Below are 12,311 nucleotides of genomic sequence, written 5' to 3' on the forward strand. Positions count from 1 at the left end.
ACAGTAGGATCAGTAAAAAATGGTGGCAGTGTAGCGAAACGTTATAGGAGCAAAGAACACCGGAGAGAAGCCAGACTGAAATTGTAGACTGCTCTAAAACTGGCCAGGAGGTGGGAGAGATCTGGGCTGACTGAACCTGAGAGTCAGATTTTATTTAGCACAACATAAAAAGAAAGACTTTTTTTTAAATAACACAAAACATTTACAGTGAAATATCTATTTGCTGGTTTTAACTGCTATATTTAGAGAGCTGGTTTTGCTGCAGCATCTCGCTGTAAATTGAACCTCTTAGTGTTTGTTTTCCCTCCACTCTGATGGTCAGAAACTCCTTTGAGGGAGAAGGAAGGAAATTAATTGAAAGGAAGTGTTGCATTCATCTCAGGCTTGTTTATGGCGTCCAATTCTCTAATGGAGCCCCTTTCTTTTCCTTGTTTTTTTGTTCGTAAACAATCTGTCCTTTGGAACAGTGAGGTGTTTAATGTGTACTCGCTCAGAAGAGATTGGGTGCTATTCATGCCATTGTTACCGCAGGATAACATTGATTTTCAGTCTCGCTGGTCAAGGGCCGTATGAATATCCCTCCTAGTCCACCAAAGACTAAATAAATAAATAAATGAAATAAAGCAGATGTTGTTTTTTTCCTTTTTATGATCTATTCTTTATCTTGTCAGGGCGTGAGTTATACTGATAATGTGCTCCCCTACCTTACTGCTACAGACAGAGCAGTAAAGATCAATCATGAGATTTAATTTAGTTTTAGAAAAATCCATTTCCCATCACTCCTGTTATATTACCAGTGTCTCAAAGTGCAAACTACATTTCTTACAAGTTACTTTTCTCCTCTTGTCAAATTTGAAAATCCATCAATCCTCACGCTGCTTCCTCTGCTCTCGTCCCATCAGACTCCATGCACATAGAGGACATGGAGGCAGTCCAGAAGCTTCAGGACGCTCTCCACGAGGCCCTGCAGGACTACGAGAGCAGCCAGCACCAGGAGGACCCGCGGCGGGCGGGCAAGCTGCTCATGACCCTGCCTCTGCTTCGGCAGACGGCCACCAAGGCTGTGCAGCACTTTTACAGCATCAAAGTGCAGGGAAAGGTGCCCATGCACAAACTCTTCCTAGAGATGCTGGAGGCCAAGGTCTGATCGGAGGGCGGCAGACTGGCCAAGGCGACGGCAAAGGTGGAGGGCTGCATTAGCGATACAGAAAGTGACTTGAACCAAGGCTGAGGGTACTCAGGAGAAGGAGACCCCCACTGACTGTGCTAGGCAGGAGAGAGACTGACCTCTCTCACTCCTCCTCCTGGAACCCTGGGACAAGAAAAAAATGCAAAACTTGGTTATTAGTATAAATATAAAAATGATGCAGATTAATTTAAAATATATAAGAAATACTATGTACAGTAATAATTTTTTTGGTTTTTGTTAATTGTCAGTGGTCATGCTGTATATGAAGACGGACCCCTCAGCATCTTCAGAATAAGTAGTTGCCAGTTCTTGATAACAAGATAAAGAGGTTGTTTTTTTTTTTCAGAGAACTAAAAGTTCCTTAAATTTGTTCTGAAGGCAGCCGAGGTGTCAACAACCATAAACAGACTCACTTGTCTTGCATTTGTGTTTTCTTTTTTTTTACCTGGACTTGACCAGGACATGTATATATTTATTAATGGAAGACTGAGTGTACAGTTCAAAGTCTGGTGAACTTGGTGGCCATTTTCTCTTGTTCTCCTCCTGGGAAAAAAAAATGAACTAAAATTGTTACCTAAATGTGAACTCTTATCAGTTTAAATGTCCTTGGATATACCTCTCCAGAGCAGTAAGCCGTGTGATCTTTGTGGATCCGTCTCAGACTGGAAGACTGGCTGGTCCCATGTTTAACCAAACTAGCATAGACAGGTACAAGTAGTCAGTCGTCTTACTCTGTAGTAACTCAGCAATAAAGGGAGCTGTGGGGAAGCCAGGCTTAACCTCCTATCGTTCATGTGCTTTTCAATGCTGCTGTTGCTAGAAGACCATGCCTGTGTATCTCAGTCCCACCAGCGGGACACACCACTGCACCGCTGTTGCACACTCGCGTCTCTCCTTTCCTCGTAGTGGTTTGTGTCGGTGCTGCTCATGTAACCCATTGAACCCCAAATTTGGTCATTGTTTAAGCCCGTGGAAATTGCCACTTGGCATGCAAATAGATGACCTGATTCGGGCTAGGTGAAAGATGATCAGCGTGTTTGGTGTGGCAGTATCAAAGGATTTATGCCGAGTGGCAGAAGTCCAGGAGATTCCTTGTTCAAACAATCAGAGGCCCATATGTCAACCACTCTATTTCAGGCCCCTTTAAGCCTGTGGCAGAGTCATCCCACACACAGGGAGCAAGGTGCCCAGCATCTGCTCTCACCATTTTAGACACCTCTCGTCTTTTAATAGCCGTGCCTGCATTTATAGAGCTTCAACCAAACAGAGGTAAATGGCAGGTGCAGAGCGGGAGTGGTGGCACTTCACACTGGGTTTATTTTTAACCCAGCAGGAGGTTGTTGTCTGCGCGGCCTCCCTCCAGGAGTACAGTAGACACGTGGAACACTTCTTCTTGACCTCATGTTGACACAGTGGCCAGTGCAGAGTAACACCCTTCCCACCGGCCAGGAGGCAGGCAGGCGTCTGCGAGGAGACCTCGGGATGCCCACGCGTGCACATGTGAATAGCTATGCAAGAAACAAAGTGTCACCATGCTCCTAAGGGTAACAGCAGCCCAACAGCGTGTCAGTACAAGGTGTGATCCGTGGTGGGAGAGAGAGGCCTTGAGCTCCCTTCTCCCTGTGTTTAGCTCCATGTCCATTAACGCTGGGTGTGAGTAATACTGTAGTCCAGTCCAGCCGAGCCATGCCGCTCCTCTCCATGTGAGAGAGAACGTGTTGGAGGTGAATGCTTATACTACTGAAGGATTTTATGTGATGTGATAAATTGTGGCGCTGTCACAATAATATGATACTGTGATCAAAGGAATCCCTGACATTGCAGTAGGGTAGAGTTGCCGCCATGCTTGCGATATCAGTGGCTAGCACTGATCCAGCGGCCGGCATGCCTTTTATACAGCAGCGTGATTGGCCACGTGATGGAGGACGACTACCCTACTCCAGCACCCAATCACCCCAACTTGAACTAGCCGCTGTCCAGTAAACAAGCTCCACTCTAGAGGGTGACAATATAACTTGAGTTATTTAACTGTTGTGCAATGCAACAGGGACCAATTCTGACTGGAACCATGCTAAACAAAGCATGCTTTTACTTAGATTTGGGAGAATTTGTATGCTACTAAGTGACATATTCTAAATCCCTCTAATCAGAAACATGTATCCTGTATAGCAGAAGAACTATATTTGATTTGCTCCACTGATAAAAGACTTTTGTTTCAATAAAAGTGCAGTATAAATGAAAACTTTTGCATAAAATCTTTACAACTAGAATTTTGTAGTGGCCCAAGATGATCAGCCATAAGAATCATAATAACGGGAGTCCTCTCATCTCCCTGTTTTTCTTTTTACCTTGCAATATGGCACTGTGTTAAGTAAAAGAAAACATGTCTTACATTACAAGCTGTGTCTAAGTATGTAAATATATCAGCGTCAATACAGTAGGTTGCCGAAATACCATTGAAAATAAAGTATGCAGCGCCCTGCTGACTACTACCTCATTATCATATTGTCAATATTTCTCTGATTCAACACGTTCTGCTCTTTATCATCCTCACATCTGTGACAAACTGAGCCATCCATGTTTTTATCAAGAATCATTTCTCTCCCTCAGTGCTCCTGCCAAAATATTTGTAATTGTAGTTACTGATCTTCTCTTCCCGCTCATTCTTCATAGATCTGTTGTAAAGGTAAAGCATGCTTCACGTTGACCACATGACTTGGCCATCAGTGGGTGTGACCCCCATTTTGGTTACTAAGCGGGTATGTGTTTTTATGAACATCAGTGTGTCAGAATTGGTCCCTTGATGATAAATTGCAGACAGAGGCAGGTTACTGATTTCCTGCTTCTGTGCTATGAGTATTTATGGTGTGAAATATATCATTTGGCAATGGTGTACATTGATATCTCTGATCATTGAATCACCAATATCTGTGTAACTTTTACGTTTTGATTTTCAAAAAGGTAAAGGATCAATGAATTAAATACTACCTGAACTCTGTGATTCTTTTGTGTTGGAACTTAAAATCTGTTCTTAAGCAAAGTATTAAGATAAAAAAAAAATTATAAATCATATTCAGTATGTTTAAAGTTACAGCTTTTAAACAAGATGCTAGAGGCTCTGTGAGGCTGCTAACATCAGCATGCTAACACAAAGACAATGCTAACATGTTGACATTTAGTTGGGACATTTACCGTGTTTACTATCTTGTTTTAGCATGTTAGCATGCTAACACTTACTAATCAGCACAAAATACTGCTAAGACTGATGGGAGCGCCATTCGTGTTCCACATATTTGGTCATAAACCAAAACTAAATTCAGAGGAAACGTCTAAGGTAACAACAAAGTTTTTAGAATTCATCCTCAGGGGTTTATGGATGTCTGTAACCTACCAAATTTCCTAGCAATCCATGCAATAGCCATCAAGCCTACTAAACTAAAGACAAAAAAAATATTAGCCTCTAGTGGTCTTAGAGGAAAAAGTCAAGGAATTACTAAAGTTATGTGGCTATATCATCTGGGAACCGTGAATATCTGTACCACAGACTGTATATATAGATGGACAACGCATCTCCACTTCCTCCCAAAACCAAACTTATAAAAAAATAAATAAACATTTGAACATACATCAGGATGATAAGAACTACCAAAAATGACAGAGATCATCTTTTGAAGAAAAAAAAAAAAAAAGGACTTGACATGAACTTTGGTTTTTTAGTTTGGCACATGTCCCATGGGCTAACATGAAAAGGGTGGGGTTTTCTACCTTTACTGCAGCCAGCTACTGAGGACAATCAAGATGCTCTGGCTTCACTTTTACGATGCTGTCATGACATCGATCTTTATATACAGTCTATGGTCTGTTCAAAATTTTGCACCAATATATCCAGTAGGCTGGATATTGAAATTCTTTGCATGAGGGGGCTTTTTCCCACGGTGGTGGTGTGACAAGAAAAGTCAGAGGATTACTGAAGTCAGTAGGATTCATCTCTTGGGCACAATGAATAACTGAACAACATTTCATGCCAATTCATCCAATGGTTTTTGAGATATTTTGGTCTGAACAAAACTGATGGACCAACCATCAGATCAACAGTCAGTCAGTCCCCAAATGACAACATCTGGGGCTGAAAAATGAAGCCATAGTGGAAGTGCCAAGAGCTGCAGTTCCTTTAATAGCCACTTGAGGCTGGCTCCAAAAAACGAGTCAATCCCCATAGAAATCCATGTTAAAATGCCCCGACTTTACTGCAGAAGTAAACATGATTACGCCCTGGTACAAAAAATGGTTTACACTCTTTAGCTACAGCTTTCTCCGGTCATGGTGACTGTACAGGGGGTAAATTATTATAGAACTTGCCCATTTAACATTTATTAAGGTTCAGGGTTATGCATAACAAAGGGCTTGGCAGCTTTGAGTGACAGGCTGTCTGCAAGGCATCACTACAGTCTGCCAGTCAGATCCACCCCTCGCTCCTTCACAGCTCCACCCTCTCATCCATATAAACTCACTTTTGGCTCCAAAAATTCAAGATGGTGCCAAACTCCAAGCTTCAGTATGGGAGTCCAAAAACCAATAGGTGATGTCACGGTGGCTACATCCTTTTTTCCCCAATCTATACTCAATGCAGCATGCTTGCGATATCAGTGGCTAGCCATGCTGTTAGCATGGCTAAAAAAAACAATATTTATTTTAGTAGTTGTAAAAAGAAGAAAGAAAGAAAGAAAGAAAGAAAGAAAGAAAGAAAGAAAAATCACATTTCAAATACCCATTTGCTCTGTTCTGTGTTTACCATCAGTGTAGTGTGTCTACTTAGTCATTCACCCGGTAGAGCAACCCTTACACTAACCCTGCCCTCTGCTCAGTGTATTTACCCATTCTACTGGCCAGTCTCACACACACACACACACACACACACACACTGAACTGACTGAGAGTTCAGCATTGAGACAGAACAAAGAGACGACCGAAGCTCCCAGCAGACCACAGATGGGTGGCAGTGCGCGAGTCAAGCCAGTCAGAGATTCACGCAGGCCACCCAGCCATCCATCCAGCCATCAACCGCAGCCACTGCAGGGCCAGGAGCTGTTGAAAATGGATCCGTCACAGGAAACAGGCAGACAGACACACTAACGCTGATGGAGGTGGGGGAAGTGAGGGGCTGTAGCTCCATTATTTCAGGAAGCTGATATTCCAGGGAGTTAAAGTATTCCCTTCTCTATATAATTATAAGAGCCAATTTCCCTTTTTGAAATAATGTCTTGCTAACCAATTAATTGTAATAATCCTCTTCGTGGAAACAATGGCATCACAAGACAAGATGACTTGGGGATGAAAGGAAAGAAAAAGGAGATCTGGAGGCCCCACGCAAATAAAATGTGGAGCACGGTTGCCAGGTGCTGTATTTTTAAAAGCAATGTGCTCCTCGTTTCTCATGCAAATCATCCGGTTGGACCAGATATTGCCATCAATAAGTTTCCCACAGATACAGTAGCAAGGCAATCATTTACCTCCATTGACAGGTCAAAACACCTTTCATTAGAGTTACGAGGCATCTCATCAAGATGCGGCCCCGCTCGCAGCTGTATGACTGCTGTGTATTGCTTAAGTGTGTTTCATTATTCCCAAAGCAACGTTGATGATGGTGAGGGAAAGGATTACACGTCAGGGTGAGTGATTGGGTTTGAACAGAGCTGCTGCATACACTTTGTATCAACCCAGGGCTCAAATTACACTTAGGTTGAAAACGGAGCACGCAAATGCCCAGGAGAGCTTGTGGCACAGAAATGAAGAGTGGGCCACCATCTCTCTCTCTCTCTCTCTGTTTCCCTCTCACACACACACACACAGTTTTCATCTCTTTCCTTTGTCAAATTTTCTTTTGACCCCCCACTCCCTCTCCCTTCCCCTTCCCCACGCGCTCCTCCTTGTTTTTGAGGCACAACCATCCTTTATAGGCATTCTTATTGTTCCACTGATTCTGTTATGTGTATTTATTGCTCCATTTGTGAAATTGGAGGCACTGGCCGACAAGCCTATTACTATTCAATAACAGGAGCTGGGCATTTTCACAACCGTGGGCTATCAATGTCCCAGACAGAAAACGTTACGTCACATCAATTTCAAACAACAGACAGATTGCTATATTGTTGTTGTGTATTATATTGGAGGAGAAATTTCACCCATCTCCACTGAGGAAACTGCCAGCGCCAGCAGTCAACAACACATCTGATCTTCAACAAAAAGGACAACGTAACCAGCTCTGCAGGAGTAGATCTATTTCCTAATAGATCCTGGTTACTGCTGTCCTGTACCTGTCCCACTAGCAGTATCTGAGCCATGCATCCTCACACCTCTGACCCTGCCCAAGACTCTCTTTGGCTGATCAATAGGCTGTCAAAGTGCCTAGCAGGCACACAGGCCGGGGCCATCTGAGATTTCGCCCTCTCATTGTCCATCTTCACTGTTTTAAGTGCATTTATCAGGTTACACGCCTGCTCTGCTCACCACTTAATGCATGGCTGAGTTGCTGTCCTAAAAAACCTAGTGGCCATCAGTGAACCTTTGTCCCAGTTTGTCAAATTACTCTGGTTACATTTTTTCATCAGACCATCATGCAACCATGCAGTGAAAGGTGAGACTTTCACCATAAGTGCAGTTTAAGCACCCATTTGTTGATCTAATATCAATCTCCAAATAAAAATCTAGAGCAAAAAAAAAAGGAAATTAAATAATCAGGTCTTGTAGTTTCTGGGCCAAACTGTGGTTCTGGTCCTTCAGAAGGAATCTGCATGAACAAGCTTCAGTGTTTCAGCTGATAAGAAATTAAAGCGAACCCATGAAATCCCCTGAGAAAAAGTCCCATGGGATACAAAGACAAGCGCACCACTGGGGGGCCGCCGCCGCCGCCGCCGCCGCACAGGATGCCTGTTAGGATGAGACCACACTGACCCTCTGGCGCTGCAGAGAAAATACTGCTTTTAGCTAAAATCAGTTGTTCCCCAACACTTGAACATTGTAGGAACACAAAGCGCTGCGAGAGAGTGGGGCAGGTAATAAACTGCACACACACACACTCACACACAAGATAACTGCATGTGAAGGCTTTTCTTCCTTCATTTGAGATTTATTTGCCCAACTGTATCTTTATCTGTGCTGCTCACTGATATGAAGCTGTTGGGGGGGGGGGCAGAAATATTTCCAACTATCTGGTGAATGTATCTCACTCCACCCAAGGAAAACACTGGTGTGGGATGCGGTGGGGGGGCTCTTCTCCCCTACTGTTTTATTGCCTCTGCCATGTATTCACGCGTTCTTATGGGCTTTTCCAATTTAACCACTGGTTTGGAAATAATGAAGGGAGATAAGGAACATTGATAAGCATGGATACGTCCATCAAATGGAGAAAAACTCACACAGGGTGCTGTGTGTGCTCACTTCATAGGCGTTTAACACAATTACCCTGTTATTACTGAGGGTCGGGCCTGTGTTTTGAAACATATTAAGACATTTGCTTCGTCTGAGTGTGCAGCTGCGATTGGTCACATTTTCTGGGCATGTTTGGAACTTGAAACAGGCGTAATAATTGCTTATATTTCTATATTTGTCATTTCACACCATGAATTTTCTTTTTTTTTTTTTTAAGTTGCAAAATATTTTGACCAATCATAGGTGTAGATTTTGGGGGGAACACAGGGGACATGTTCCCCTCAATATTTAGAGTGTGTATTTGTCTGCCCCAATGAAATAATTAAAGTAGCAAAGGACTTTTACACCATATACTGATGCAGAAAAGTCACATTGCTGCACAAAAATTTACCAGATTGTAAGAAAGTAAATGTTTGAGTCTCAAAATTTCCTTGCAGAGGACCCCTGAACCTTCCGTTTTATATGTACTGTCCCATTCCTGTGTGACAAAGACTTCAAAATAGTGAGCTGTGATTAAAAGGTCCGGTGTGTTGGATTTAGGGGGATATATAAGCAGGAACTGATATATAATAGATAATATAATAAGTATGTTTTCTTTAATGTATAATCACCTGAAAATAAGAATTGTGTTTTCAATCAGCGTGTTGCACCACTACGTTGTTACAGTAGCCCAGAACAGACAAACCAAGCATTGGCGTTAGGGCCAGTCACACTTTTTAAAAATGTCGGGAAAACGCTTATTTTTTAACGTGGAACTGCTTTATTCAGTGTTTTTACCGTTTTAAATCATTGCGTCCTTTTGTTTTGGAGAAGAAGAGACTTCTGCAGATAATTTGGCTCTTGGTAAAAACCTCCTGAATAATAAACACTAGAGGAATTCTTACTGGGAGAAGTTTCAGCTGGTTGCAAGCTGCAATCCTCATCGCCAAATGCCACTAACTCCTCCTTTACACAGAAAGACAAATTTTGTCATATGTTATTTGCAGACTACCTGCACAATAGCTTGTTGGTACCGTGGATCCGGGGATTTCCCAGGGTCCACAGGAGCAGCGAGGAAATGGTCAGGCTCAACTCCAGAGGGAAGCCACGGATGGGGCCTGACCTTTTCGGCATGTCAAGCAAAGGTTAGAAATCTCCACTGGCCTTAAAGCAAATGCACTTGTTTGCCATAATGGAGGAGGCCCCTGCCTTTTTTCAGCTAGAGACCAGGTCTGGTCCCGAGAGAGCTCCCTCTGATGGAATTCTCTCTGCGCACACGCACGCACACACACACACACACACACACACACACACCGAGTACTGTTTCCATTGCTGCCTGCTTTGCCGTATAATTAAGTTCAACTAAGTGTCAAGCTTTCTTGTATCAAACAAACCAAACTTCAGCATCCTTTTATAACAATAAATTACATGACGTATTTCAGGTCGTAAAACACACTGCATCATCTTCTTTATTGTGATCATCCTTGTTTCCATTTCCATGCCATTTGCATTTCAGAAAGAGATGAACAGGGAGTCAAACAGTCAACAGCGTGATGAGAATGTGCGCCATGTGAGAAATAGATCCGTGATCAACCACCTAAGACCCCAGCCAGGAAATCACCCATCCCTTATCCTCTTACGAGATATACTGTAGAAATCTCATAAATATTGGCAAGACACTCTGTCTGGGGCCTATAGACATATTGTACATCATATAACACATATGACCGCTCGTAATTCACACATTTATATTCATAAACGTGATTTTGTATTTAAAATATGACTCATAAAGCGTGATATATGGAAATTGACAGATCATATGTGATTCCTGAATTAAATATCATACAGATCACATGTTTTATGTCCTTTTCTCTCCCCTCTCTCCTTGCCTGAGAAAGGAGCCTTGACCATGCAGGTAATTTACAGTGTTATGGGATGAGTGCAAAACATGCTGTAAATAAATAAGAGTCAACCCATTTCATTTTAGGACGGGGGGGAGGTTAGCCAGACCCCCCTCTCGAATACCCCACCCTGCTGCCCCTTTGAAGCAGTGATGTCCCATCACTGGGTGCATCTGTATATCACTCTGAGAAGAGGGGACCGCAAATGGGGCAGCAAGCGACACTATGCAGTCCATTTGCTAATTTCAATATGGTGTCCGTCTGTGTGGGTATGGCCTTGGGCACGGTAGCAACCCCCCTCTTAGTTCACCACCACCGCCCCCCTCCTCATCCCTCCCCTGTGTCCCTTTGACCTTGCACTCCATCACAAACACATACACACATATTGACTCCATAAGAAACTGTACACACATCACATCTGCTTCCCAGCCCTCGATATGTTTCAACACAACACACACACGAGAACTCTCAAATAAATTTGATGTTACACAATCAAATTTATTCATTTCAGTGTCCAGTCATCTCCCTTTGTAGTGTCACTCACGCAAAATGCAGCCACCCAAAGTGCCTCTCACACTGTCAGTCCTCGCCAGACACAAAGGTAGCCTCTGTCGATGCCTGACAAGCATCAATACCTCCAGTGTACAGCTGCAGGACTATTCCTATTGTCTTTGTGCAGAAAAAGCTCACATATCGGCAGGCATTTTAGGGCACTTTTAGTGGAATTAACACTGTCAATGAGCACAGCCAGAGGATGGATTATTTTAGAAATCCCAATAACGACTCCCAGTGTGTGTGTATGTGCGTGTGTGTTCTATAGCTTGTCTCCTGGCCCCAGCAGCACAGAGTTACACTGCATATGGCCGCGTTTGAATTGCTGTGATTTGCTCAATAACTCTCTACAGTGATATGGCTATGATCATTGCCCAGCTGTACGGTGTAATATCAAACGAGCAAATTAAGTGCGCTTTTGTTCTAATATTGTTCTCCTGTGTCACCCGCCCACCTTCAGCTAAACTGTTTATGCAGACCCTTCTCGCAAACTTTGAGGAACTATTAAAAAAAATGGTTATATATATATTTTTTAAAAAAAAGCAAAGAAGAAGCAACTTTATTCCGTCCCCGTGCTGCACTCTTTGATCATATAACAATGTCATTGTTTTGTCCTCGCTGCCCAGCGGGTCTGACTGACTGCTGTTTAAAGGTTTACTGGCCCATGAATCGTGATTAAAACATCTCCCGTGAAAATGTTTTACGGTTGTTGCAGTTTGTGCCTATCCCCAACCCTCTAACACATCCGTATCTCTATGTCTACTCTCACCCTCCCTGCTCATTTCATCTGTGTGTGTGTGTGTGTGTGTGTGTGTGTGTGTGTGTGTGTGTGTGTGTGAGTTAGAGTGTACGTGCGCGTGTGTGAGGGATAGGTGTTAGAGCAGAAGCAGAGGGAATATTACACAATCCTCTGTGCATTATTGTAATTAGATTTCCCAGGATAGCTCAATTAAGTCATACTGCTCCGGGGACCCGGTGGTTTGTGGTTTGACACTCTCTCACAAGGGGTCCGGTGTGTTAAGTAAGGCAGAGAAACACAACGATAAAAATGGTCACTATATCATTTTGAGACAAAGTTAGATATTGCTCAACATTTCCCCCTCAACATCACGGCATGTTTGTTTTCCTGCTGCCTTTTTTCCCCTGCTCACAAAGAGGGCAGGTAGAGGTAGAGCTCACACTGCAGCTCAGCTCTGCTGCTGTTGAAGAATGAAGGACAGCGTGCAGTTACCCGAGGACAGCTTTGTAATGTAATGTAATGT

At 43.1% G+C, this 12,311-nt stretch overlaps 1 protein-coding gene across 9 annotated transcripts in view; it reads left to right on the plus strand.

Moving 5' to 3' along the window:
- The window catches only part of esrrb (estrogen-related receptor beta), a 48,898-nt gene extending 44,727 nt beyond the window's left edge, over positions 1 to 4,171 (plus strand). For all 9 annotated transcript variants that reach the window (XM_050062587.1, XM_050062590.1, XM_050062586.1 and 6 more), the window contains one exon: positions 903 to 4,171. In XM_050062587.1, coding sequence (XP_049918544.1) covers positions 903 to 1,147 — 245 coding nt within the window. In that variant the 3' untranslated portion in view covers positions 1,148 to 4,171. The remainder of the gene's footprint in view (positions 1 to 902) is intronic.
- Positions 4,172 to 12,311: the final 8,140 nt, after the last annotated feature.

Source organism: Epinephelus moara, chromosome 14 (assembly GCF_006386435.1).
Source record: "Epinephelus moara isolate mb chromosome 14, YSFRI_EMoa_1.0, whole genome shotgun sequence".
In the NCBI taxonomy this organism is placed as follows: domain Eukaryota; kingdom Metazoa; phylum Chordata; class Actinopteri; order Perciformes; family Serranidae; genus Epinephelus; species Epinephelus moara.